This window comes from Magallana gigas, chromosome 8 (assembly GCF_963853765.1).
Source record: "Magallana gigas chromosome 8, xbMagGiga1.1, whole genome shotgun sequence".
NCBI classification, from domain to species: Eukaryota; Metazoa; Mollusca; class Bivalvia; order Ostreida; family Ostreidae; genus Magallana; species Magallana gigas.
In genome coordinates, this window is record NC_088860.1 from 40,514,560 (window position 1) to 40,539,456 (window position 24,897).

General features: G+C 33.5%; 1 protein-coding gene across 8 annotated transcripts; it reads right to left on the reverse strand.

Moving 5' to 3' along the window:
- On the reverse strand, window positions 1–23,040 carry LOC105328090 (LIM and senescent cell antigen-like-containing domain protein 1). 8 transcript variants are annotated; one of them, XM_034471377.2, is made up of 14 exons: window positions 22,915–23,040; window positions 12,449–12,562; window positions 10,317–10,442; window positions 9,580–9,625; window positions 8,552–8,618; window positions 7,999–8,119; window positions 7,139–7,210; window positions 6,847–6,924; window positions 6,585–6,680; window positions 5,451–5,505; window positions 5,186–5,278; window positions 1,679–1,727; window positions 1,264–1,339; window positions 1–769 (listed from the first exon to the last, which is right to left on the reverse strand). In XM_034471377.2, exons 1-14 carry the CDS (start codon window positions 22,923–22,925, stop codon window positions 637–639), a joined length of 1,137 nt encoding a protein of 378 aa, XP_034327268.2. In that variant the 5' UTR covers window positions 22,926–23,040; the 3' UTR covers window positions 1–636. The 8 variants fall into 8 exon arrangements, with proteins under 8 accessions (XP_034327268.2, XP_065926423.1, XP_065926424.1 ...); XM_066070351.1 differs by lacking the exon at window positions 22,915–23,040 and adding an exon at window positions 19,491–19,684; XM_066070352.1 differs by lacking the exon at window positions 22,915–23,040 and adding an exon at window positions 18,301–18,437.
- Window positions 23,041–24,897: the final 1,857 nt, after the last annotated feature.

The following is a 24,897-nucleotide window of genomic DNA, read 5'->3' on the forward strand; positions in this document are numbered from 1 at the left end:
ACCAAGCACCGATTCAATGAATATTCCAGCCGAATTTCATAAAAAATAAAAATCTTTGAAAGAGTAAAGATATGGACTGTTTATACAAGCTACAAAAGGCATAATCTGCTCAGCAAATATGTATAACAAAGATGCAAAAGAATTTTCACATCTGCTAGTGTGCTGATGTATATTTTAAAATTAAAATATGTATTCATAATTTCAAAAAGCTGCATATAAATTTATAATCAAACTAATGCTGATAAATAACTTCAAAAATTTCTCCTAATTTCAAAAAAGCTGCTAACTTTATAATTAACACTTATCCTTCTTTGCCAAGCTAGATACAGAACAATGTGCCGATAAAGGACTACTACCAACTAGTTAAACACGGGACACTGTGAAAGCTACAGTCAACAGAGGCTATATCAACATCTCAAATACATGGTATAAACTACAAAACAAAGCCCAAATTTCAAAACAAGAAAAAACATTAAGGTTCCAGACGTTAAGTTTCAGTTTTAAAATCAAATCCTTGCACATTGTTTTCTCGCTGTATGTACCGGTAGTATTTATTTGTCCTTTCTGTTCCCTCCACGATATCGTCCCATACTTTTTAGCGCTGGCCTGCGCCGATTACAGGGGCAGATAACCCCCCTAACTGTTGGACATGATTTGTCTCTTGGATACCTCTTCATGGTACTTCTTCAGCCTCTTTTTCAGTTCGCCTGGGAACTTTTCGTGACACACACGACACACAGGCTTCAGGTCGAACTCGAAGAACTTGGTCCTAGAACAAAACAAATTTTATTGATTAAGTCAATCACTTTCCCTGCATAATAACTTTTTATTTTATACAGGATTCTTTTTACTTTCAATCTAAATAGGCTTCCATTACTATAATGTTATACAGTTTCTTTCATGAATAGGCTTTCATATTTTTTCATGTTACACTGGCTTCCAAAAACTTGTTCTTATACATACTTATTACAATTTGACAGATAAATTAAACGCCAACGAACATATTTTAAAACAAATAATACCTGATATTTCTTTTATGTTCTTATATCACAAACTATTACAATCAATACCTGCACAGTTCACATATAATTGTTTTGAACGCTTTTAGCATGTGTTTACAAAAAAAAATTCTGTCAGATTAAGGGCATTTCCCGATTGGTATACAAGTTCTTTATTTGTAAATTCATTTAGGAAGTGAAATTTAATTGAAGGCACAGAAACAGACATAGCCTGAATACTACGTAATACTGATCATAGACTTACTTATGGCTCATCTTCCTGTCACAAATAGAGCAAGCAAAATGGCCGACACACCACGACTTGTTAAAGGCACTGAACACTGTGGAGAAATTTTAAAAGATTAATAACAAAGTGAGGTACCATGTTGACTATTGTTGGTATTAAACATTGATTTGAAGAGAGAGAAATTTGGTAAGTTTTTTTTTTTCTAGTGACACAAATTCAACCATAAATATCATTTTTGAAATGATATACCAAAAATTTTCCTTCTAAAGTCATGAACATGGTATGCATATATCCTCTTTTATCAATTACAAATTAATATTTTTGGTATCATAAATCACTTACTCTTAAATATTGAGCTCAATCAAAATCAATATTGAATTTACTCAATGTGAATCAATAAATATCAATAACAAGAGACATAATTAAAGCTCACCGTCTCCCGTCACCACGTTGTTACAGACAAAACAGATGTTCCCAAACAGCTGCAAAAAAGGGACAAAAGAAATCAAATTAGTGAATTATCAAACAATTTCACTGTTTGGTCCCATTCAAAATCATTTGTCAAAAAAATTATGACTATTACTTTTAAATAATGAGCTCCAACATATATGCATGATATAGAAACAGCAAAAATGGTTAAATAATGTTCCTTGAAATAGAGATGTGTTTACTATTTGCATTTCTATAGAAAGCATTCTTTTATAATTGCAGAGATTCTTTGGTAAGACCTGATACATGTAATATATGTAAAATACAATGTTAACAAGCTTTGCCATTACTTGTACTACATATTGCAAACATAGGTAATCACAGATTACAAAGCTCACCGAGACGAGACATCACCCTTATGAGACTTCACCCTTATGAGACCACCTTTATCATATTAAATGAAAATCATACTTTATGACCTTAGATATTCATGGATTCTGTTTTGACACAATATCGTATATCATCTGTCAAAAAATTGTATTGTAATCATATGTTCATATGTTAATCAATGCAATAATATAAAATTAAATATTGCATCATATCATATATACAATACATATCATATAATACAATAAAATACCATAATAAACAATGATGAGATATGATATTGTAACGTATGATATGACATTGTATTGTGTTAAACGTTATTGTATTTGATCACATAATACAATATCATAATACATAAAACAATATAGTATAATATTACAATATCATATTACATATTACATCATAACATTGAAACATATGATATTATATTGTTTAATATGGTATGATATTGTATGATACTGTATCATTTTTGAAACATAACATGATATTGTATCATATGATACAATATAATTTGATACAACATTGTATCATATCAAATGATACAATATTATGTGATAAAGTAAAATATAATACAATATTATATTATACATATTGTATCATATGATACAATAATATATTTTACAATATCATACAATACAATTTCATGTGATGTGACAATATATCATATTATAAACCAATATCATATTTTACAATATCGTATGATACGATATAATATAATATTACAATATTATATTGTACAATTTCATGTGATATAATTCTATATAACAGAAACTAATATCATACTATACAATATCGTATGATAAAATATAATGGAATATACAATATTGTATCATAGGATACAATATTATATTTTGCAATATCTTATGTAACAGTATCATGTGATAAAATAATAAATTAATAATACAATATAATATTATACAATATAGTATCATAATATACAATACTATACATAACGATATCATGATACAATATCATTACATAAAATACAAAAAAAAATTGATACAATATCATATCATATCATATAACTTTTTATAATATTACATATGATATTATATTGTATCATATTAAACAATATTGTTTCATTCCATACAATACTATATCATAGGAATCATGTTATATCATTTATCAACCAACACATCCGAAACCTATGGCTCAGATTCAGCATTTAAGCCTGTCAGGTGCATCAGTATACATAAGACGCATCTCCATGCAAGTTTGGTGAAGTTCAGACCAGTAATAACTAAGATATCATCATCATCGAGCACTAGCAATTAAAACCTTAACCTGCTCCAGCATCCGCAACCTTTGGCTCAGATTCAACATCCATGCCTGTCAGGTGCATCTGTATCATAAGACACACCATTCCTTCAAGTTTGGTGAAGTTAGGACCTGTAATAACTAAGATATATTTTTTAGCATCCTTGATAATGGAGATCAAGCTCTGCATCTGAAGATTCCTCTGTGATTCATTCATATTACAGTTTAATCAACTATGCAAGTTTGAAATAGTTCTATTATCTATTAAACATGTGACCTGTTTCAAAAAACTTAACCATATCCAGCATCTGAAACCTATGGCTCAGACTCAGCATTCAAGCCTGTCAGGTGCATCAGTATCATAAGACGCACCATCCATGGAAGTCTGGTGAAGTTAGGACAATTGTAATAACTAAGATATAATCATCAGAGGGCACCTGTTTCAAAAACTTTAACCAGCTCTAAAAACCTTAACCTCCTCCAGCATCCGAAACCTATGGCTCAGATTCAGCATTCTTTAGCCTGTCTGGTGCATCAGTATCATAAGACGCACCATCAATGCAAGTTTGGTGAAGTACGGACCAGCAGTAACTTAGATATTGCTATCAAAGGGCACCTGCAACAAAAACTTTAACCTGCTCTAAAAACCTTAACCTCCTCCAGCATCTGAAACCTATAGCTCAGATTCAGCACTCATGCCTGTCTGGTGCATCAGTATCATAAGACACACCATCCATGCAAGTTTGGTGAAGTACGGACCAGTAGTAACTTAGATATTGCTATCAAAGGGCACCTGCAACAAAAACTTTAACCTGGTCCAACAACCTTAACCTCCTCCAGCATCTGAAATTTAGGACTGAGATTCAGCATCCAAGTCTTTCAAGTCCATAAGTAGGTCCAGATGCATCATCCATGCAAGTTTGGTGAAGATAGGACAAGTAATAGCTTAGATACAGGACCTGCAACAAAAACTTTAACCAGGTCCGGACGCCGACGCCGACGCCGACACCGACGCCGACGCCGACGCCGAGGGTATAGCATAAGCTCCCCCTGACTTCGTCTCGGTGAGCTAAAAATGACATTTCTGACCATTGTTTGGAATCAATGCATATATTTATGTCAACTGTTTATATACATTTTGTATACAAATCATATATCCTTCTAATGGGTTCCAATACCTGCAATTACTTTACCTAATTTATTTTTTTTTAAGGAAAAAGTGTGAAATTTTTGTATGTGCATATCAATTGATTAACCCAACCAGTTCTCATGTGAAACTTTAAAATTTTACAAGTTTTAAAGTCTATTTCTCATCTTAGGGGGGCATTTGATTAGGAGTTTTTCTCTGACAACTCACTCTAATATACTCAATATATTTTGAAATAAACCTAATCATTTAAATACTGGCTTTGTTAGTGACTTTCAATATCTGAATACACTGTGCATAAGCCCAATGAAATCCTTATATATATAGTAAAATAAGGAAAAACAAAATTATGAAATAGACTGTTATTTGTCTGCATTGAGTGCATCAGTTACTTTACCAACCAGCTGTAAGTATAATAATACATGAACAATGTCAATCGTATGCGCAGAATTTTAATTCATTTACCATTTACATCCCATATATTAAGTTATTACAGCCCCACCCCCTGAAAAAAGTAAATATTAAATGAATGAACACTTCTGATGAATCCAACCTATTTCAACCATAATAAATGAACTGTATGTCTGTATGGTATTTCTATGACACTGCCTTTGATATAAACACTTACATGTACAGTATGAAAACAATAATTACTTAAAATATCGTTCTCAACTTCTCTAATCAAACTTCCCTCACACACAGTTTATTTTGGAAACAAACCTGATGGTAATGAGTCTCACAATAGGCCAGCCCTTTCTTCTCGTAGTGACGAGTTCCAAAAAATGGCCGCTCACATTTGGCACAGACAAAATGCTGGAATTCAAAGAGTTCTCTCGTGAAAAACTATAATTTTTGATTTCTTTTTAACAACTGATAATATTCAGTACAATTCTCTATCAGATGAATACAATACTTCTAATATAAACATATAGTTATAAAATGTTCCAAAATGTTTACGAATATTTCAGCGAGTTGCTATAGTTACCTCCACATGCCAGGCTTTTCCTAATGCGTGTACCACTCTCTCTTCAATAGGACGCCTGTAATAAATAGAAACAGGAATCAAACAACTCCTCCCAGTTGATAATACCATGAACAAAAGTTCTTTGGAAAACTACGAGAAATACAGTCAAACCAACACTTTGTTCTCCATGTTCAAAACATGTTAACTTCTTCTTTTCAATACTACTGCAAACAAAGGCCTGAGATGACATCTCATAATAAAAAAATAAATAAGAAAAAAATCATTTTACTTGTTAAATGTAAAACTTACCTGTTTTAAAAGTCAACCACTGGTTTGTGTTCTATTAAATATGCTTTAAATTTTAAACTTTCATTAAAAATTTGCCCAAATAATATAGCAATGTGTATTTGAAGTAAAAACTGTTCTTAAGCAAATCATTTCATGCATCCTACAGTGTATAGTGCACTCCATCATTTCGTTTGTCTTGTTGCTGATTGTGGACAATTCAAAAATTAGAAAACCTTATGTTTGTGTATATAATCTGCAGCTTGTTATCCATTTCTTATGAGCAGAGAGGATGAGCTATAAAGGTGCAGTCACAGGATGCAATTTTTCATCCAATCTTAAATCAACTTGCTCAATTACTGTAAATTCCTTATTTTACGCAAGCACTTATATTCCGCGTTTCCACTGTTTTGAATCAAATCGCAAGAATATAAAATCGCGAACGCAGAAGATTTATCCTTATTTCTTATCGTTCCCAGCTGTCAGCAAATAAAAGCGAGGATTTAAAATCTGTGAGACTTGCTTCTCATGATTTTACGCGGATATAAATTCCTCACGTTTAATTAGGAATTTACAGTCGGTCAATTGGAGTCAGTTGTTGAGGTGGTCACACAACGCCATTTAACAATCAATTTTACCATAACAATTCACGTTTATTGTATGAGTAAAGTCATGGTGACATCATGATTCTCACTAGAAAAATTGATCAAACAATTGGACACAATCAGATTTTCAATCAACATTCAGACTTTGCTTTTGACTTAAGGGGCTAGACTGTATGATTTTATTTAAAAGCAAGTTGATAATCAGATGAAAAATTGCATCATTTGACTGCACCTTAACACTTCCAGACAGAGGACCGATTCTTACCTGCAGGCTCCACAGATAGGGATACCCATTTTGTCATGACAGCGTAAACAATACAGCTCTCCTGACTTCTCTCGAGCGTCAGCGTTAAGCTCCTGGCTGTAAAATTATTTGTAAAACATTTAGTATACCATATGTATATAGAAAAATTGAAAATCGAAAATTACTTGTGCAAAATAAAAAAAGTTTAAATTTACACCAATCTTTTACTAAATCTGTGACATGCAAATAAAATCCAGGATATATGGTAATGTTTTTTCCTTACCCACAAGAGGAGCAATTGAAGTGGTAAGGATGGTAGGCCTCCCCCCTAAACTTGATGTGTCCTGTGTCAATGATGGCACTGAAGAAAAAAATTATATTAGAAAAAAGAAGTGAAAATATCCCATGAAAAATTTACAATACATTTTCAATTCACAATGTAGCTCTTGATGCAAAATTACATCTTTAATACCGGTAATCCATAATTTATTAGAGAATACAAGTGAAATTTATTTTCTCAATATGTAAATTGACTTGGAAGACACATGTACAGACATAAGGAAATCCATACTTACTGACACTTATGGCACACATATTTCCCCATCCCCTTGGCTTTTTCTTTGGCATTGCATTCACGGCACAGGGCTCTATAAACCATAAACCACTCTGTTAAAAATTGTCATTTTACTTTATGTCTGTTGTAAAGTTACCATTATTCTATTTCTATATTCAGTCTTATTTTCTTATAATTCCTGGTCGACCACGTGTGAGTTTTAATTTTTAACCATTTCTGAGTCGTTTCCATTTTTTTTCATGCCCCTGAAGGATTTTAATCTATTTTTCAATCACGTCTTTTACGGGAAAGGGAGGCAACTCTCCATTATTTACATTAGCTACAAAACGGAAGTTGAGAAAATTGCAATGCATGACGGTGCCAAATACTCCGTTTTCGGAGTTTACGCAGTTTTCAGAGTCCGCCTAGACTGGTCCAAGGGCCACAACTCTGTCAAAAATTGCTTGATCGTACCCAATATCAAAATTGAGTTAGATATTATCATGATAAATCTGTATACCAAATTTCATTTTAATATGTTCATACTCTGCGAAGAAAATGAGCTGAAACTGCAAATAACTGGAATTTTTCTACGTCCAAAATCCAAAACTCTGTCAAAAATTGCTTGATCGTACCCAATATCGAACTTGACCTTGATATTATCATGATAAACCTGTATACCAAATTTCATTTCAATATGTTCATCCTCTGCTAAAAAAATGAACGGAAACTGTTGGTGGACCGACCGACTGACTGACAGACAGACCGACCGACCGACAGCAGCAAGCAATATGCCCTCCCTTCTTTGAAGGGGGGCATAAAAATAATTAATTCGTGCTGCCTTCCTCAATGATATACAGGTATGACACGGTTGTGATGTACCTTCCAGCGTTCTTGACAAAGCCCTCGTCAGCGAGCGGGGCGGTGCAGATCTCACACAGGAAGCAGTCGGGGTGCCAGCTGTTGTTCATGGCCTTGATGACTCGTCCCACGATGAACTCCCCTGTAAAATGACTGCAGCATGAAATACACTGGTGATACACAGCATAAATACAGGAAGTACACAGCATAAACACAGGGACTGCACAGCATGAAGCGCTGATGGTAAACAGTCAGTCAAGTGACTGCAGCATGACCAAAGCAGATACAAAACGTAGTTCTGTTTGATATAATAGAGGTTGTTAGATATGAACTTTTTCATTATCAATTGAGTGGCAGTATCATGAAAAGCAAAGGCTGAACAGCATTAAGCTTGTAATAGAACAGTTTGTAGAATTCCTAATTCAATTATCTCCCTTTATACATGTACTTTTCATTTTTGCAATTCTCTTTTATATATCGAACATAAGGCAAAAAATGTTTCATACCTGTTTGTCAGTTAAAACTAAGTTAGAACCAGTTGTTTGTTACAAAAACATAATTCAAAATATCTTACGGCATTTTCCGCAGCATGGTGCGAAGAGAACATGGAAGTCGTGCTCACAATATTTCCTACCCTCAAACTGAAAGAAAACATAAAACATTAAATTAGATACAATAATATCTAGCTCATTCTTACCATTACATACATATATTAAATAAAATAATGCAAACAGGTTATCTTTACAGACAACAAAATGCATTTCTCATCACTTGGTTATAGCTCCCACTGGACAAGGTGGAAACTGCTGTCTCTATAGCTTAAAGCAGCTCAACTTGATTCAAATACTGGGCCAGGATAACGACAGGTAAGCAGACTCGGATCAACAGATCAAAACAAATGTGTCTCGTTCCATCTGATGACCCATACCTGTCAACTTGATGTGATCCTGTTATCCCAATCAAATGTTGTGGTGATCATTAACATGTACATGTACCTATACAGGTAAAAAGGAACTATATATGATATTATTTGAATTTGGCCCCCATAATTGCCATTTTTTAAAGTGTTTCGGGAAGAATAAAATGTTATGTTATTTTTTAGAAGAGGTGATATAGAATATATTTGTCACCTATTTATTTGCACTCACTTGCAGTATATGACGCCAAAGTGACGCTATTTCTATAATGCAATCAAAATCAGTCAAAAATTAGAATTTTCTTATCTTTTTACGAATGGAAAATATAGAGTGCATGCTTGAACAAGGAAAATTTTTTTGTTAGTTATGAGTCTTGGCTAGCAACAACTCCGATTAAAATATTTTGTTTGTTCAAGCATGCGCTCTATGTTTTCTGAAAGAAAAACTGCTTGAAAACAAGCTGTTTTATGCTAAAAACACAAAAATGGCGGGAAAAGATTGTCTTTACGATATAATATTTCTAAATTGTGAGCACTTGAATCAAAATGAACATAATGTAAAAACATCACATATTTATCTGTACAAAGAAAATAAAGAATTACAGTAAAATGATGATGTTCATTTTCGGGGGCCATTTTAGGCCCATATCATATATAGTCCTTTGAATTCATAATTATTTATTTACCTCATAAAACACTCCCTCAGGAAATGGTTGGAAGCACTGGGCACAGCTGAAACAGATCAAACCACAGGTTAATCTCAGATCTTGTCCAAACTTTTATTTTTCCACCTTTTTTTCCTATACTTTTTTCCTTTAATTAATTCTGCATCCAAATGGTTAACATTATGAAAAGCATATACCGGTACATTTATATGTTTGAGTATTACAGAGTGTATTACTTGTACAAAATTTGCAGCAGTGCGATCATAATAAGGAGAATATGAAATTGTTTGTTTTTAACTACTATTAAGTAGCATAAAGATCGAAGCAAAAATGTTTTGAAATGAAAGAAAACAAATCAAGCAACTTAAAACTTGAGTCAAGCTAAGTCAGAATGCAAGAAAAAAGTGCAAAAGGCTGCATAAATATTTTTTATACATAATTACATATGACATACGTGTACATGTATAGAAATGAAAGCTATTAAGCGAAACTGACTGCCAAAATATGCAAATGAATGAGGTGGTCTCACAAAGGAAGATGCTTGCAATGACGTTTTCAGCACAGCAAACTTGCACTGGGGAAAAAAACCCTTTAAAAAACCTAGACTATTAAAGAGAAAAATAAATGAAGAAAGTATCTGTAAAGAATGGCTACCAAACCATCACCCTTCAACCCCAATTACATAAAACCATTGGCTCCCACTAGTTATTTGCCCTTGACCCCATCAGTTATTTGACCTTGACCCAGTTAGTACTTACACAAAGCAGGCCGTGTGCCACACCCGACCGTTAAAGTTCACCATCTGTTCCCACGGAGACAGAGTCTCGTGACATTTTGAGCATGCGTAGCTCTGGGCTGCCCTAGTAGCTGCTTTTCTCTGACTTCTACGCGGAACAACGCAACAGACAGCATGAATATAGGAAGCATTTGTAGATTACGTACAACATGGTCGCAAGTACCAGGAATGTGGAATTTTACCATCATAGTTGTTTCGACCTACTTCTTTACCATCTACCGGTACCAGAAATCACCATTACATTAAAAAATCTGACATGTATCCCTTCACATTTTATAAAGTTTATCCCCCTTCCTAAGAAAAATGATAGGAGAAATTCTGCAAGTTTATATATGAAGCAGAGGTAAATTGAAGTAAATTTCCACATTCCAGTTGCTGATACATTATAAAGGCAGTGGAGAAAAGCTTAGACTATGAGTTAACTTCCTTTGAAGGATACATCAATTAATTGTTACAATAAAAGATTATTTTGAACAGACTTAATTAGCAAGCTTGCTGAAGCATATGGTGCAACAAGCAAAGGAAAGTGTATTAAATTTAAGAGATTTTTAGCAGTAACTGTTTCAAGACAGAAGGCAAAGGGACTTTAATTAACATATTGTTGAAAATGAAAGTTACAATAAAGTCTATTCACATGCTTTAGCAAGAATATGTAAACAAAAATTAAAGTGTATAATACATGTTATATGTTTTGTAACATGCATGAATTTCACATAAATCAATGCTGTTTTTTTTAGAACTAAGTTATCTTAACATATGAATGTGCATTTTGCTTACTATATCAAACATATTAAATAAATGATCATGGAATTTCAAGATCAATACCAGTACACTAAAAATATCAATATCAAACTTGCTTTGAATTTTGAAAACAGATATGGGTGAGAGGCTATAGTATACGCAATTCCTTTATACAGTACCCCAAAATTTACAGATTGTTCAAATGATGAAGCTCTTGACACATAATAAACTTAAGTGCACATTGTGCATACAACATGAATTGTTTCCTAATAAATTTTTTTTCTCTTCAAAATGTAACAATTACTGAAGAAAATACAACTTATAGGAATTGTACAGGTTATTTTTTAAGTCTGGTTACTTTATTCTTAACAAATTACAAGCAGTTCTTAATTATTTACATTTTGTGAATACTAAGGACTGGAGAATGTACCGGTATTTTAGTATGAAAGGCTTAAAACACAAACTACTGGACAATGAGATTAAATTCTAATCTTTCTGACTTTTTCCACAGCACAAAGCAAAAATCAATCTTATTAACCTAGTAGCTAGATCTTGGTTAAATCATCTCTCTCTCTCTCTCTCTCTCTCTCTCTCTCTCTCTCTCTCTCCAAAATTACCTAAAGTCCTGCTGCCACCGACAACTTTTAATTCTGTATTAACTCTATCAGAAAAAGAAATGTTTGTGACAGCAGGCCCTGAATTATGTACTATAGTTTTAGTTTTTTTAAATTACATATGTAGCTTTCAACATGCACTTGCACATCTACTTGACTTTTTCTAATCCCTTCACCCTATGCAAATTTATACTTCTCTTTTCTCTAACATACTGATCATGCTTCATGCAATAAATTATGCACGCTAACTGATATGGTAAGAAATTTTTATGCATGAATGATCTAGATTCAGGATACAATTAATATGCGGTCTCGTCTTTTTATTTTTGTTCTTTGTTCAAGGGAAAAATTCATCAGTGATGGACCATTTTTTGTTTTCCTAGGCTAATCAACTGCAGATGTAAATACAAATAACAATCTCATGTAAAGACTTGTTTTCATGCATGCATGGGGAATATTTGATTATAATAGACAGACACTTTTTTGAAGTCTACATCGTATATATTCAGTATACATCATGTACATGTAATTATAAACATCTGTTTATTTTCTGAATATAGGAAATGCCCAGGAAGTCAATTTAACATACATGTATGAAAATGAAAGTAACAAATTAAAAAGTTTTTGTCTATCATTCACAATATATCCTAGCCTATCTAATGTTGAATTCTAACAAGCTATTTATCTTCAGATCTTCAGAAATAAAGCAAAAAGGGGGGGTCAGAGAATTAGGACTTACACAAAACACTGGGTGTGCCACACCTCTCCATTGGAGTTGACTATTTCCTCATTGGCGCCGAATCCTTCATGACATCTGTGACACAACGCCCCATTACCATACGACATGTTGCTACTGCAAAGACACAAAATTCAACATTTTTTTATATAACTCGGTTAAAAAGTACAATGCATACAGCAGGGACTTTAGGCACTTGTGCATGAGCACTTGCTGATAATGGCAACTTACAAGGATCAGGAGTTGCCTATTTACTCCTTGTTACATATGTAGCAGAAATCTTGCCTGTTCCTGACTGTCAAATTGTATTTACTTAAGACTTGTACGTAAAACGCGTTCTTTATATTTTGTTCACAACAACTTGACAATGATTTTATTCATCTTGCTGAACTTGCAAGGTGAAGTGCATTCTACCTTTAAAAATTATTATGATGACAAATATGTGGGATTCAAGGTAGCAATTATAGAACTACAGTTATTCAATCCAACTTTTATTCAATAAAATACTAGAAATCTAATTAAATATCAAAATAATCATCATTAACTGCTCCCTTAAAGCTTAATTAACTACAAGAGCAAATGAAATCTCAATCCTTCAGAATCAAATTTGATATCTAAAACCCCTACTCACCCAACCACCCCATCCCAAACACTTTAAAAAATTTGTTGATGTTTCATTTTGAAAAAGAATGGATCCATAGAACAAGTGTTGTTCAACATATTACTTGGAGTACATTTGGTAATACCGGTATATGTTCATCACAGGGTTGTCTTTAAGACCCGGGAGGCGGGGAATTCCCCCACCTAAAGTGACATAATTACCCAGCTATTTTTTCATTTCAAACAGCTATAAGCTAGACCTCCAGATCCCCTTCTACTTTTTTATTTCTCCCTTCTACATCAATTTTTAGAGACAACCCTGACATCAGGTACATATACAACGTACATTGTATATCTCCATTTACCCAATCTCTCCCTTTTCCTTCAGAAAACATCAGGATCCACCTCCCAAGTGATCAACTAATATAAATATCAGCTATCTTTTAATTTTCTTACAAAAATTTACACTAGATTCAATATGCAGATAGACTTCTAGAGAAGTCTGTTTACGAGAGGGATTTTAAACGAATGTGATATGTTTGCCTACTGAAGTGTTCCAGACCCGAGTCAATACCGCTCATGAACGACCATAATGTTATCTCACAAATTATACCTCCAGTTTGAATGCTTACAATCCCCTGTTAATTTGATAAAGTATTAAGTATCTATAATTGTGTATGCTATCATAGCTTCCATACCTTTATATATTACTGGGCAACTCTACTTTTTCATGTACCCCAAACTACCCCCTACCCCCAAAATAATCTTCCCACTTCCTCTCAGACGTATTAAATACATGTACTCTTCATTTATTTAAACTACATGTTGATTTTTACACTGACTGTTGCAGACTTCGGAAAAACAATGCCATAGGTACACATAAAATACACTATTATATGCTGAAGAATCACAGAATGGCTGCTGTTGATTGTTCAACTCCCCCGAAAGTATTTACCCTGAGGGGTTGATTAACTCTTCAAGGTTCAAGCACCTCTGATTTACTACAGAGCAACACATTCCTATACATTCCTACAACTCTCAAGCCAAGAACGCATGTTCGCTGAAATTTAGCATATTAAGCAGTCAAAAAACAGATGGTCAGACTTGATTTTTTATAGAAAATTCTTCAGATGGGAATTTTATTGATGTTCATAATGTGGCAAGAGGACACAGTGTAAAAAATATGTGTGTTTAACACAAAAGTTTGTCAAATTGCAGCACAAGTTTATGCACAATTTACATTTAATATTACTGTATTGATAAACTTAAGGATGTGAGGATGGAAATTCCACCCATTCTACATAATATTTCAGTTCCTTGTCATGTAATCTTGTCAAACCTGTTAAGCGTGAATGAAGATCAACATTTTAAACCTAGTTTTTAATGCAAAATGTATCAAAAAAAATTTAAACAGATATCAAAAGAAAAGAAAGAGAGTGATTGACAAATTGATTTGTATGTGCAGGTAAGATCCATCGATTATTGATTCAAATTAACCAGGTAAACTGCATCCATCAATGCATGCACACTCAAAGTTGCACCAATAGACGCTGGCGCTTAATTTTCAATCATTATGATTACAGGCCTGAAATTAATTCTTTTTACAAAATCAACTTCCAATGGAGATGCAACCAGAATCATTGTGAGAAGGACATACATTATCTCTGACAAAATGAAATCAAATAAAACAAAATTAAAACCAGTCAGAAGATTTCACATGGCCATAAATATAACAATGCCCCCAGTGCAGCGGAATTCCTCTTGTATAAATCATAAATGACTGTAGTACTTTGTTTACTTACAATAAGTGCGTACAATATGTATTACCTTTGTTTACTATCAGTGCATATTACCTGTTTAGAGGGTACACCCCCTCCATTCCATTTATAGCATCATGACCGTCGTCAAAATGCAATCGCCGCCTCTGAAATAAGTCACTCTCGGTATTCTCTCCGAGAGACTGAAGTCTGAGATATCCTGGCTTTTTCTTGAGATGGGTCATGATGGTTCACAAAATGACTCCCCTCCAACGACAAAACAAATCCAAACTCACGTCAAACAGAGAAAATTCCTGGTACTATCAATATTTCCTCCCTTTTTCGAAGGGAGAGGGTTAATTTTTCTCCCAGCAGAAGTGTTCAATGCAGTACAAGTTAACTGAAAATCAATAATTGGGTAACAAGAAAAAAAAAAACCATTACATCACTACCACACTGCTTCCCAGTCTGAAAATCGGCCCACAGCGAATTGACATCAAATTATCCTGACACAAATATTGAATATGACCAGGATAGTACACCTAGAGAATCAGCAATACACAGGTGTGTCCCTCTCTGATGTATATATCATATACCTGCAGCATGCAATTCAGGTCTATTTTCCACAAATGGGGTCAAGCCCGGTGAAATATTTGACTTTAAAAATATCAAGATGTCATCTCTGGGCTGTAACACTTAGTAAACAGTTGTAAAATTCCAGTGTCCTGTTTCAGCAGGTATAATCTCTTCCAGCTCGCCCTGCCTACCCCCAATGTGCCACACAGGTAAATTAATAGGTGACCAAAACTCTGCCAGGTGTTCGCAGATTCGTCAATATTGACGGCTTCCGTGACCCCAGATGCATCAGACTGACACAGAAAGTTGTCTCTTTACTCAATTATCTCGACGCATCAATCTCGGTGCATTTAAACAAATTTCTCACTCCTTTGGTGTCACTTAATTGTAAGCAATACACTATTTAAGTCCATTTAACAGGCTGTTGACTGGAGAGTATGTATTTTCTTTGGAGGTATTCAGAGCGTCACATTCCTACTCAAGCGGAAAATGATATGAAAAATTCATTCACTATCTAGATATTGAGTAATTTTTGTTTATAAAAAAATCAGAACTCCTTAAAGACAAAAAGTTCCTCTTCAATGACAAATGTCATCCATGAAGATTTTTTTCCACCACAGAAATTTACACTTGTCTAATGTCAATGTAGTATATCAACACAATTTGAATTATGCAAAGAAAATCCTGCTTCCTTTAAAGCTTTCCTGCATGCACACAGAAGGTAATATACAAACATACAGACATATATACGCAATACAAGTCCAACGGTTAATCAAATCCTGCCTCCCGAATTCTTCTTTTCGTACAACATTTTTGCTTTGTTGAGGTGTTTTAGGCTCATCCTAATGGCATTCTAAGTCTACACACCTGTATACAAACTACTGTAATGTGTAAGATGATACAAAGTTCCTAGTTTTTGTTTTGCATGGTGTCCAACCCAAGACATTTAAAAATAATAATCTTCTCAGCCTATCAGAAATCTCTGTGTAAATCCCTTGGTCCAACCAACGTTTAAGAAAAAAGGCAGAAAGACCAAAACATTTAACCGGCCACAAAAAAAGAGAGAAAGAAGAAATACTTTATTGACATAACTTGGCCTAACCAGCAATTCTTTTACAAAGGGGTCAACATAATGTGCTTATAGAAAATTTTCCTCAGGGGCAGCTAAACTAAATGGGATTAGAAAAGAAAATCAAGTTTGGGGTGCCATTACTGCTGCACAACTGAGCTACTCTGTCATTTAATACGGGGCTTCTTCAGTTACTTAGCGTCATTTTTAATTTTTCTATTTTCACACCTTATACCTTTCATTTTTCACCCCGGAGGCTACAGAGTCACGCACAGGTAAATGCCTCACTTGTACATGTGAGTATAATTATCTTTAATTTAAAAAAAATTTTTTTAGGTAAACCAATCATGTTATTTTCTCTAGACCCTAAATAAAGTTTTACATGTGTACATGTATTTTAAAAAGATTCCAAAATGTTCAAATGTTGTCTGCAGTACTGTCTATTCTGATAACACACAGCTAGGTAAAACAGGATATAAGCTTCTCAGGTACATGTACAGGTGTATACAGTTAAAATCAACCAGTCACTCAGAGACTCAGGGTATATCAAACTTATTTATAAAGTCAAAGTTCAAATTGAGGTGACTGAAAAATTGTCTTTGCACATATTTCTGAGGTTATGAAAAGTACATACCACATACAAGAATTGTAGATCGTGGTGTGAAATACACAGCATATTTTAAGTTTTTGTTATGTCTAAGTAAATAAGATTTTGTCATATTCTATAAACCATACTTCAGCATCTTTACCAGCTACATGTAGTGAACAGATGTATAATCACTATGGTTTTTGGACTACTGTTACAAGTTTTCATGACCTTTCAGCCACTTAAAGTTGTTAAACTATAATTCAAAGTTAATATTAACTTTTGTATATATTGCAATTAAATAATCAACAAGTGTGCCACACTGCCACTGGTTCATACTTGAAAATCAATAAAATAATGTTGCATTGGCAAAGTTTGATCTTACATAGATTTAGATCCATGATATTTAGATCTAATGACAATAAAATTTTGGAGCGGTCATTAAGAAGCATGGGTTGCCATTGATTCTCAGTGTACAAATCTGCCAAATATTGCAATACATGCATAATTTTAAAGGATATAAAAACCAAACATGCTTAGCACTAATAATCGGAGAGGTTGGGGGGGGGGGGGGGGGTAGGGAATGGGCAGGGTTGGGATATGGGAACAGTGGAGGTGTGAAAGTGTATTAGAAACTGTATCCATGGTTATCATTCACTGATTACTTCCTGCAAGTTTCTCCACAGTACATGTAGTTTACATCTGATGTTTCAAACAATGCTTCCATTGAGACTCCATGAATTTCAAAGTCAAACTTAAGCATACTGGGTTTCTTATAAAACTTTTAAGAGTCTAACCCTGGCCCTGGTTAGCAGAGATAACACTGGTTGTGCATGTATAATCGCTCCAGTACATGGTATATGCCTGCATTACATCACACAACGCTGTTATTATGCTATTCAATCAATACAGCCTTCCACTGACAGGACACATACTTACATACATGTATATATATTATTGCTGAACACCTTCCTATGGCACATCAATATGAAGCAACATTAGGCGGTTCCCATACAGAACATGTACATGTACTCAATGTACATTCACCCATACACACACATTATACTGCTACATATATGAACACGTATTGCAAGGCAAGTTTACAATAGACAAATTTGATATCAGTGCAGGAAACAATCAGTAATACCATTCCCTGAATATACCTACACTGCTAGCTGACTTAATTGTTACATGAAAATTAAACCCGCGACAGCATTACACATAGATAGTTATGCATGGTTTTGGTTGCATTGTTATGTTACATTACCTTGCTTAGTTATGGAGTCTCAGCCTTATCTTGGTCCCTAGGTTTTACACATTCATCATTTCCTCATAGATGATGCATGTATTACACAAACACACAGTGCATTTATGAGAACTGCAATCATTTCCTGTAGCTCTCAAGAGTTACCTTTCTTGATTTTACATTAGAAAAAGTATAGCAGGAGTTATCCTTCCTTATACCCTTTAGACTCAACATATTTTAAGTCGTGGTCAGACAAAGAATTAAATCATATGTTTTAAAATAAATCTTACTTATCTTGCATTTAGGCCTATCATAACCTCATAGAGAAGTCTATTATCAATAAATAGACATGATTACAATTGACCAGAAAACTTGCAAACAAAATGGAACTGCAATTGTACTGGAATTTCAAAATTGGTAAATTCATGCAGCTGGGAGCACAAACAAATCCGTAAACTTTGATCACAGTTGAAGAGCATAAAATAATTAAATAATAAAAAATCTGTATCTCACTAGTACAATGTATATATCCTTACAAGTAAGATTTTTGGGATAATAAATTGAACTTAATTCTCATCAGTTTGGGATCAAACTCCAAAAGCTTGTACCATATTGTTGATTTTTTTTTCAACAGCAGATATGTAAGAAAACACACACAGCTAGGAGTCATTGATTCTTTGAGTATAGCGAGGGGATCAAATATGGCCGGGGGTGATTAAACCCAATAGAGCCTGAAGGGCTTTATGATAGATTTGATCATGTTTGACAGTATTTGATCACCTCATAATGCTCAAAAGAATGATTCCTTATTCATTACATGTATTACTTACCGGTATACATGTATTTATATAATTTTAAGCAATTGTATGAATTAATATCAAAAAGGTCATTGATGAAATGTATCGGACTAATGGGACTTACCATTACAAAATCGATATCTTCAAGTCAGTTTAGTCACCATTCATTTTGAAAAAATCTTTAAATAAACCACATGGGAACTATCCAAAGTTGGAAAGAGACTCTCAGAAAAGACTGATTTTTGTTACACATGTATACTTCTATCATGATAATATCCATAGCAGCTACTTAAAATCGTTAAAAAAAAAGTTCCTTAAACCTGTACCCTCTTCATGTTTATGTACTTGTACGTATCAATACTTTGACAACTTGAAAATTAAAACCGATTATAAATCGTCACCTAGGAGTCTTACCCATTCATATTTCCTCCATCCACCGGTACCTCATTTAACGCCATGATTCGTGAACAGACAGTTGGGGGAAAAATCTATAATCAGATATGTCATCCACCTCAGAATTATCTGATTTTTTCCCCACTGTACCATCAAAACTCAAACAGGTTAGACCCCATGCAGTGGAGTTAATGCTTAATGTTGCCTGCTCCTTGCTGCGGTTAGCAATGGGTCCAGAATGTTACTTTACATGCTGTAAGTTCATTTCCTGTAATTCACGCTTGGTATTTTGCACTTCAGCAGCCATTAAAATTCTTTTCAAGCTACTTAATAGTTTGTTGTCAGCAAAATTTTATCCAAAGGGGTTTAACCTACCTGGCTGGTCACAATATGTAGAGCTGATGCATGTTATTGTTTAAAAGTATTAAATGTAAACATATATGTACAGAAATAAATATACCGATAGTTAAAACATTTCCAGGGTATTTGTCTGTGATAACACTGCGAGTCGATTTTGTATTGTATAGTCATATACATTTCATCAATGACTATTCTAATATTTAATCGTACAATTGCTGAAAATTATATCATGTATATAGATACATGTATAAGTAATAAGGAATCATTCTTTGAATGATGCGATCAACTACGGTTGTGCCTCTGATCAAATCTATCATAATTATAAAGCTCTTTGAGTTTCATTGGATTTGACCACCTCCTACTGTATTTGATCACCTCATATTACCCAAATAATGATTCAATATTCCTTCAATAAATGATCAATATTAATGGCTGGGGGACATAACTAAATTAACAATAAGTAAATATAATCAGCACTTTTGAAATCATTTTTTTTTTCAAACTTATTTAATATATATAGGTCAATACAAAATTTTAAAGGTCTATATTGGATTTTTTTAAAGAAAGAATCAGAAGAACATATTCCTATTGAACAAATGATTCATTTTCTAATCTTTGAAAACTCAAGATACATTTGTAACAATAAAAAATTTCTATAATAATCAAACCAAAGTAATAAGTAACCCATTTCAAGCGCAAAAAAACCCCCAAAACCTCAAATGTGCAGTCACATTGATACATGTACATTGCATGTGCATTCCTTATAATGTATTTTTTAAAGTATAATCACATTTTACAATAGCGTATTCCGATAATGCTGACTCGGGCTCAGTCGATCATAAGACATGGTGAAGGAACTTCCCAATACTGAGGCATTTCAACACATTTAATAAAGAGGTCACTATTATAGAAATCCAATATGTCACAAGGGATACTTATATACATGTTATAGTGTTAATTTAACAAGGAAAAATCTGAATAAAATGTGACAACCGTTAGTCACAAGCAATTCACTGTTTCCCACTTGACAATACAAAGTATGTCATTTACACTATCATTATAATCGAGTTAGGTTTTACTTGATGACACCATTATATCCATCATATAGTCACAATTGTTTTCATAAAACAATTTTAGGCCATATATACAAGTTGGATTTTCTTAAATTTGTATGATCAGAATATCTTAATTTCAAAAATATAACCCTAACTTATAAACTGATACCAAATGGCCAAACTTGTTCCTTTATAGACGTTGTACTTGGTTTATTTTAGTGAAAGCCCATTAAAATAAATTGTGACCAAATCTGATAATTCAATCAGAAAACTGGGCATTTAATGATTATGAAAAGGCATTTTCATCTAACCTAATAACTCATGAATTTATAAGCCTGCATGTACATATCATATAATTCCACATTCCAATACAAAAGAAAACAATCCTGTACTAAAGTGTGAGAAATATTTTTACATTTTCAATATCTGCAATGACGCACATCTAAACTGAATTTTAGGAACTCTTTAAAATGTACAATTTACATAGTTACTGAAGCACCTTTATATTATTCATCTTGTTTTTGAGATTATCATGACGACAATACAAAATACAAAATTTCACTTTTAATCCAATGAGTTCAACAAAGATTTAAAGACGAATTCTATGTGTGATATATATCTTATTTTGTAATTATTTATTTTTATTTCGTTTTTAGAATTTTTGCAGATATATAAGTGTCACATAAAACTTGGACCCATTATGAGTGCTTATCATTTTTTACACTGGTCGTAGGGTTGCAGGAATATTTGAACAAACACCATGGCTTAAAATAATTGAAGGTTCAGTCAGTTAATTGGTCTGCTAGGACCAGCAAACTTTAAACATATTGTGAGATCAAATCAGCACCGTAAGAGAAAACTGAAGCTTGTGTTCCTTTTCAGAACTTTTTTTGACATTCTTAAAATTTCTTGTGACTTTATGAGCATGCATGCATCCATAGCTTTTACAAAGTACTGTATTCTAAAACTAAGAATATTGGTAATCAACTATTCATATGAATCAGATGTTAAACCTAGTAAATTCAATATTTTGAAGAACATTGCAACATTACACTTATATTTATTTATAAGCACTGAATAAAAAAAAAATACACATGTAATAATTACAAAATAATAATGATAAAAATTTCTTTCCACATTTTTGTAAGACCGACTAGAACAAACATTTTGTGAAGAATTGATTCAGACTCCATTAAACAATAGGATCTGATGAGTATTCATTGTATCAAAATAAAAATGGGCAGATAACTCTAATCTTCACATTAACAATGAATAATCCTTCAAGTTTTTAAAGTCAACCTCAGTCATGGCATGTTAGTTGAAAGCAAAAATGACATTTGGAAATGATCTGTAACAATTTATTTAAGGTAGAATGCATGTTCAATCTCTTAAAAGGTTTATAACTTGGTAAGTAAAAGTGTTAAACCTGTTATTTTCTTCAAATTTGTGTCAAAGAAAATATGCTCTGAATATCTACTGTACATTGCAACTAAACGGGATGTATCATTCTATATGTGGTGACGAGGGGTTGTTCCAATACACAGCTAGTTTATCCCAACAAGGTGGGCCCTATTAAATCCTTTGCATTATACACGTATGACAAGTGAGCCTGTCATCAGCATTGAAAGGTGAGCAATGTGAGGGACCTACTGGTTAACTTGTAACCACGATCAGTTAAGTCCTTCATATAAACATGATAAACAAACCCCGGCAGAGGAAATACCAATTTTGTTCATCAACATATTTGTAAACAATGAAACTTTTATTGTTGATGCTGATGCATAACACAAATTCCTCAAAGACTTGAGCAAAAAAAGTAAAAAAGGCGTGTCAATCAAATCCATTATTATTGCTAGTTCCTATTCATATTAAAAAAAAAACCTGGGTACACGGAGTGCCAGCCGAAGCCCCCCCCCCCCCCCCCCCCCGGAACATCAGTCTTACGTATGGAAACCAAGATGACCTGCTTGTGGTCGAATGTGTAAAACTCGGACTTGAAACTGGGTCAGACACTGGGAAAGAATACCAACCTTCCCGTCATATAGGCAGACAGATCGCGGACAGCACCACTGCAGAATCAGATACAAGGGAGTTCCACATTCACTTTTCCATCATGGCGGGAGAAACGTCACTTCCGGTTACAAATAAGGCAACAAACATATTCTCCCAGTATTGAGGCCCTCGATGGGTTTCGTAAAACACGTCTTCATCGCATATTTTAATCAAGCGCGCCTAGACTGTATTGGGTATACTGTTAATTATATGATGAATTATCTTTTTATATGACATACTATGTTAAAGTATTTAGAAGAGGCAATGTGATATTTTTTGAAACATTGAAAATAAAGATAACAGGATTTAATTATATTTATAAAGATAAATAAATATAAACGGTACATGAATGAACAAAAAAAAAATAATCAGACAAATAAAACAAAAAGGCAATCAATTAAACAAGCAAAAACTAGACACAAAAACCCCACAAACCGCGGCACTGCTGTTCCCGCTGAGTTTAGTGTTTTATATTTCATTTGTTAAAATGCTTAATTTTCATGTATTGCGTTAAAAAAGGGATCGAACTGAGAGAATATGCTAACTTTATAAATCATTGTTTTGAAAAATCAAAATTGGATTCAATTTGCTGCAAAAAAAGCTCTTTCACGTGCGGATACATTTAATGCCGATTTACATCTACAATGTATGTAATGTAAGATCGACACATTTTTCAACTTGAACTAGCATGATAAGAGTTACATGTATTGTGAATGTGGTATCTTGATGCTGGAGCAAAATGAGTCTTTTAGTAGTTAAATTCAGGTTTGAATGTTGGAAAAAATGCTGTCGATCCTGACCAACTTTCATGGTTCATGTAACGACACATATATATAAGTCTAGGACTCTAGATTCAGATACAGAGCCTAATATCTATCATAAATGACCCTATTATAAAAGAAAACGTAGTCCTACATGTACCTTACTCACATTTGCTTGATACGTGTAGATGTGATTGTTGATAAATTAATTCAAAATCATACGATACCTTTTCCTATGATATTGAACCATATATATTTAATGCGTCTAAAGTTGTCAATGCTCATACAGACTATTGATGCATTAATCATCTTAATTAATTAAAGTATGCCGCTGATTAAGTAAAATATATTTTCTATTCGAGTACTCTCAATACTTTGACGATTTTCCTTACTAGCCGTTATATCTTCTATAGGCCTACTGGCATAATGGCTGCTGTTCGTGCCTGCTAACTTCAGCTTGGTTATAATGCACAACAGTTGAGTAAACTTTTCATTATTTTGGTTTCATCATTAATTCTGGGTGATACCCAGCAGTTTGTAGTAGGGGAAAATCGTCAATGGAAGTATAATTCATGAACAATATCGAGTCTACTCTTTCATAGCCAATAAACAGAATCTTGTTTTATAGTGTATTGTATCTCGAAATAATTTTAATGTGTTGTCTCTCGACAAAAAGGAGACTGATACCTGTAAACGTAATCGTAAAGATGACAACCACGTCAGTATCTTGTTATAACGGAAGGATTTTTTATTTTCTAGGGTATACCCCCTTCTACTAGTATTTGAATATGAATTATAATTTCTGTTACTTTCTGTAAACACACAAATCGTGCCCACAGTACGATTTTTATGTATTCGTAGACTTTCGCACGACTCTCGCACTGCACTCGTGACATTTGTTTTGTAATAGCTACATACATGTATATTATACTTTGGATCGGATGTTTTGAAAAATATCTAACGAATTAAGAAACACACAATTAGTATTTGTTAAATGTAGTAATGTACATTTAGTAAGACACGCGAGTTATGTTCCCTTTTCAAGATTAATGAAATCGCCCAACTGAACGAAAATCGGGTCACACCCCGCTTCGGCGATTTAGTTCCTCCAGTAAACATTCCAGCTGTATAGATATATATTTGTTTTAATCCAAACTGATGACTCTCTTGTAATAATGATAATCAAACACCAATTATTGC

Coding starts and splice junctions, on each gene's coding strand:
- LOC105328090 (XM_011428844.4), bottom strand. CDS start 15,047: ATGACCCATCTCAAGAAAAAGCCAGGATATCTCAGACTTCAGTCTCTC. Junction 7,211..7,998: donor TTTGTCAAGAACGCTGGAAG/GTACATCACAAC, acceptor TATGGTTTATAG/AGCCCTGTGCCGTGAATGCA. Junction 6,681..6,846: donor TTCAATTGCTCCTCTTGTGG/GTAAGGAAAAAA, acceptor ATAATTTTACAG/CCAGGAGCTTAACGCTGACG.